Genomic DNA, 3,718 nt, shown 5'->3' with positions numbered 1-3,718 from the left:
CATCAGATCACAGACTTAGTGGACCAAAGCATCCGAATCACCACACATTGTTTTGTGGTGACAGCTGACAACCGCTACATCCTGGTGTGTAGCTTCTGGGACAAGAGCTTCCGCGTGTACTCCTCTGAGACAGGTTTGAGAATAAACTCTATCCTACAGAGGTGTGCATCCATGTGTGGAAGACTTCTTTGTTGTCACAAAATAATCATACAGAAATGGAACAGCGTTCTCCCTGTGTAAATAAATCAATTAGTATATTTTATCAAACGGTTTTTTGGATGCGTTTGCCAACTTTTGCCCCTGTGTTCTTCATTTAGAAGAAGTCTTGATGACCAGATTTTAAAAAGGAACTGTAAATTATGCTTTTCTTCTCGTTAGGTAAGCTGACTCAGATAGTCTTTGGCCACTGGGACGTGGTGACATGTCTGGCCAGGTCGGAGTCTTACATTGGTGGGGACTGCTACATTGTCTCCGGGTCAAGAGATGCTACCCTGTTGCTGTGGTACTGGAGTGGACGGCATCATATTATTGGCGACAATCTCAATAATGGTGGGTAAACTGGTGCATGTCCCATACTTGTATTGGCAGTTGCACTTCATCGTTTTTCCTACTAATTCATTTGACTTATTTTTGATAACTAAACCACAAGTTCTGCAACAGAATATGTTTACGTTGGGAGTTTTTGATCTTCACATTGTTGCTTTAGCTTTGATATATTACTGTGATTGATGACATAGAGTTATACTGCTTGTAGGTATCGGTCTCTACGTTTGAACTACACATTCTCACTCCCAACTTGTCATACGTGGACGTATGGGACGGGCCCTCTCTGCATCACTTTTTGACGTTTTGGGTGTCCCAAGCTTGTTTTGTTCCTATTAAATCACCCAAACCTCGAGACATGGTACCTGACGTGGTAATCAAAGTGGAACTGATACCGGGTTAGATCTAAGTTAGGTACTAGTTCCCTAATCAAGTACCAGTCCAGTCCACGTCCCAATAGCGGTATGCGTCTCGAGGGTTGGGTACCCCTGATTAGTGTCTGTGGCCTGGTACCAAGCAGTTCTCGAATATGTACCGCTTCGTCGCCCAGAGGTTGGGGACCCCTGATTTATTGGGAACAGCCATCAAAAAGTGACACGGAGGGGGCCCGAACCATACATACTTATATAACAAGTTCGAAGTGAGAATGCGTTGGTCTGAAAGTCCCATTTTGTATTTTTAATGTTGGGTTTGGTCTCAATTGGGTTGAACTAGGGGTGTAACGATTCATTACAACAATGATTCAATTCATTTCATAATTTGTGGTTAACAATACGATTTATAGAATATATGAATCCAATCCCATGCATGGACCTAAAATCAATCCAGGACATCAACTCAGAGACAAATACCTGGGTAATACAGTACTGTAGGTAGTGCATTGCCGGTAACATTTTCCAGATTCTTTGTATTTCTTGCAAGATTCAAAGTGTTTCCACACATTGGACCATAATTATGGCTTGATCCTTTTTTGCTGCCATTGTGTGTGTTGTTCGGTGTGATGACACTTGGTCGTTTTTTTGTTTTAGTAAAATAAACCTACCACGCCTCAGTCTAAATGATATGAATACTTCATTTACTTGATTTATTTCATTTTGAAACATGTTATATTGGTGTTGCCTCAGACAGATCAATCTGAAAGAATACAAATCTTTCATCAATTAAAATGATTATTTGAACACCCTTATAAGTTGAGTACATCACCTGTATTCGCAATCATGGTTCCTAGAACAAACTGCACAAGTTTTCTACAGTACAAGAAAAAAAGAAGGGTACAGAGAATAAAAGCCTCAAAAAATGATAATAGAGTGTTTTTGCTAACAGTATAAAGTGTGTTCTAAAAAGTCTCATGTCTCCAATTGTCAAAGAGTCTGGGCGCTTTGGATTAGTAGCGAGTGTCCTCTAATTAACTTCACCGAAGCTTTGACAGTTAATTAAGAATTTCAGCTTGGATGCCTCCAATTAGCAAGGAGCAACATCACTTGTGTTACTGCGGCAAGAAAACAGTATTCCCCTGGTGTTTAAAGCTGCTACTTCCCAAAGCTTTTCTGCAGTGGACAAAAGGAGAAACTAAAGGAAGTTAGTTGGAGATGGAATCAATTGAAATCAGGAGATGTGATTGTACTCGTTTGCATTGCAAACAAAAGAAATGTTTACATTGGCATTTAGTATTGGCCTATTCTGGTAATGATCTTTTCAAGGGTTGATTCTAGTTTTTCTATAGCTCCGGCTGAAGGTTTTGAGTGTTTTTAGCAGCAGTCTTCCAGAGCTAAACTCCTTCATCCCACAGGTGTAACACAAAAACCAGATTTCACTCAAACCCTGAACATCTCCACCTGCTCTGAATGTGTAATAATTAAAATAACTTTTCTTACTCCATGTCGAGGGGATATGTGCTGCAGGTTAATTGTGGTGGCTGAGTCCAGCTTGTCCCACGGAGCAACCACAGGGGTGGGGGTGATTTGATGAAGGAGTGATTGAATCTTTTGTTAGGCAGGTGAGCTCGCTTTTACTCCCTCGAGGCTTTTTTTGACACTTGTCCTATTCAGGGCCCCCTCAGCAGCGGGTGCTAGGATTGACAGGGCAGCTGAGTTCTTAGCCACTAAGGGACCGCCATGCATCGATCACAGCCCGGCTCTCTGACTGGACTGCTTCAAGGATGGAGGCAACAAGCTGGAGACGGAGGACAGCGTGGTGATGCTGCTAGTGTCTGACATGTGTCTGTATGCTCCTTCAGTGTGATGCTGTCATACAGGTAGAAAAAAAGGAAAAACTTTTCATTAAATTGGCTGAACCTGAGTCATATGTGGACACCAACAGTCTCATGAAATATATTTAGATTAGCAAGTTTACCATGATAGTTTGGAAAGTTTTAAACAACAGGAGACTTTTAAAACTTTAGGAAAATGCATTGAAACTTAAAATATGAGTAAAAGAATAAGAAAAAAGTTAAATGTATGTTTTTATGGAAGCATGTTAAATTAAAAAAACATTGGGTAGTTTTCATTTTTATTTTTTTTCTTGTTTACCTGCAAAAACAAAGATGGAAAAACAGACTGGGCACTAAAAACTATAAGAAGGCCTTAAAGTTGTAAAGCCACAGCGTGTGTATATATACGTATATATATATATATATATATATATATATATATATATATATATATATATATATATATAGTGTATATATGTACGTGTATATATGTATATACATACATACATACATATACAAATAGTGCTTCCCTTCATATTCACGTTTCTTCATTAGCGGTTTCACATATACGCATATTTTTTTGCTGTCCAAGATGGGATACGTATTCGTGTATTCAGGGTTCTCTCTGGTCCCCAACCCCCATAAATAAGGGGGGATTACTTTATACATTTGTGTGTGTGTGTATATATATATATATATATATATACATATATATATACACATTTTATTGTCAATAATTTTAAAGATATATTACTTTTTATTTTTCAAGGTGATCTTTCATTCATTCATTCATTCATTCATTTTCCATACCGCTTCCTCCCTTTCGGGGTCGCGGGGTTGCCGGAGCCCATCCCGGCTACTGATGGGCGAAGGCGGGCTACACCCTGGACAGGTCGCCAGTCTGTCGCAGGGCCTCAATCACACACCCATCCACTCTCACATTCACACCTAGGGGCAATTTAGAGT

At 39.7% G+C, this 3,718-nt stretch overlaps 1 protein-coding gene across 1 annotated transcript in view; it reads left to right on the top strand.

Annotated features, from left to right (window-relative positions):
• The window catches only part of nbeab (neurobeachin b), a gene marked incomplete in the record, with an annotated part of 255,493 nt that overhangs the window by 244,228 nt on the left and 7,547 nt on the right, over positions 1-3,718 (top strand). Inside the window, 2 exon segments of the mRNA XM_036214796.1 lie at positions 1-133; positions 379-549. Coding sequence (XP_036070689.1) covers positions 1-133; positions 379-549 — 304 coding nt within the window.

The sequence above is a fragment of the Oryzias melastigma genome, linkage group LG13, assembly GCF_002922805.2.
Source record: "Oryzias melastigma strain HK-1 linkage group LG13, ASM292280v2, whole genome shotgun sequence".
NCBI classification, from domain to species: domain Eukaryota; kingdom Metazoa; phylum Chordata; class Actinopteri; order Beloniformes; family Adrianichthyidae; genus Oryzias; species Oryzias melastigma.
Note: the sequence above shows the minus strand (reverse complement) of the source record. Positions and strands in the feature narration are given on the sequence as shown.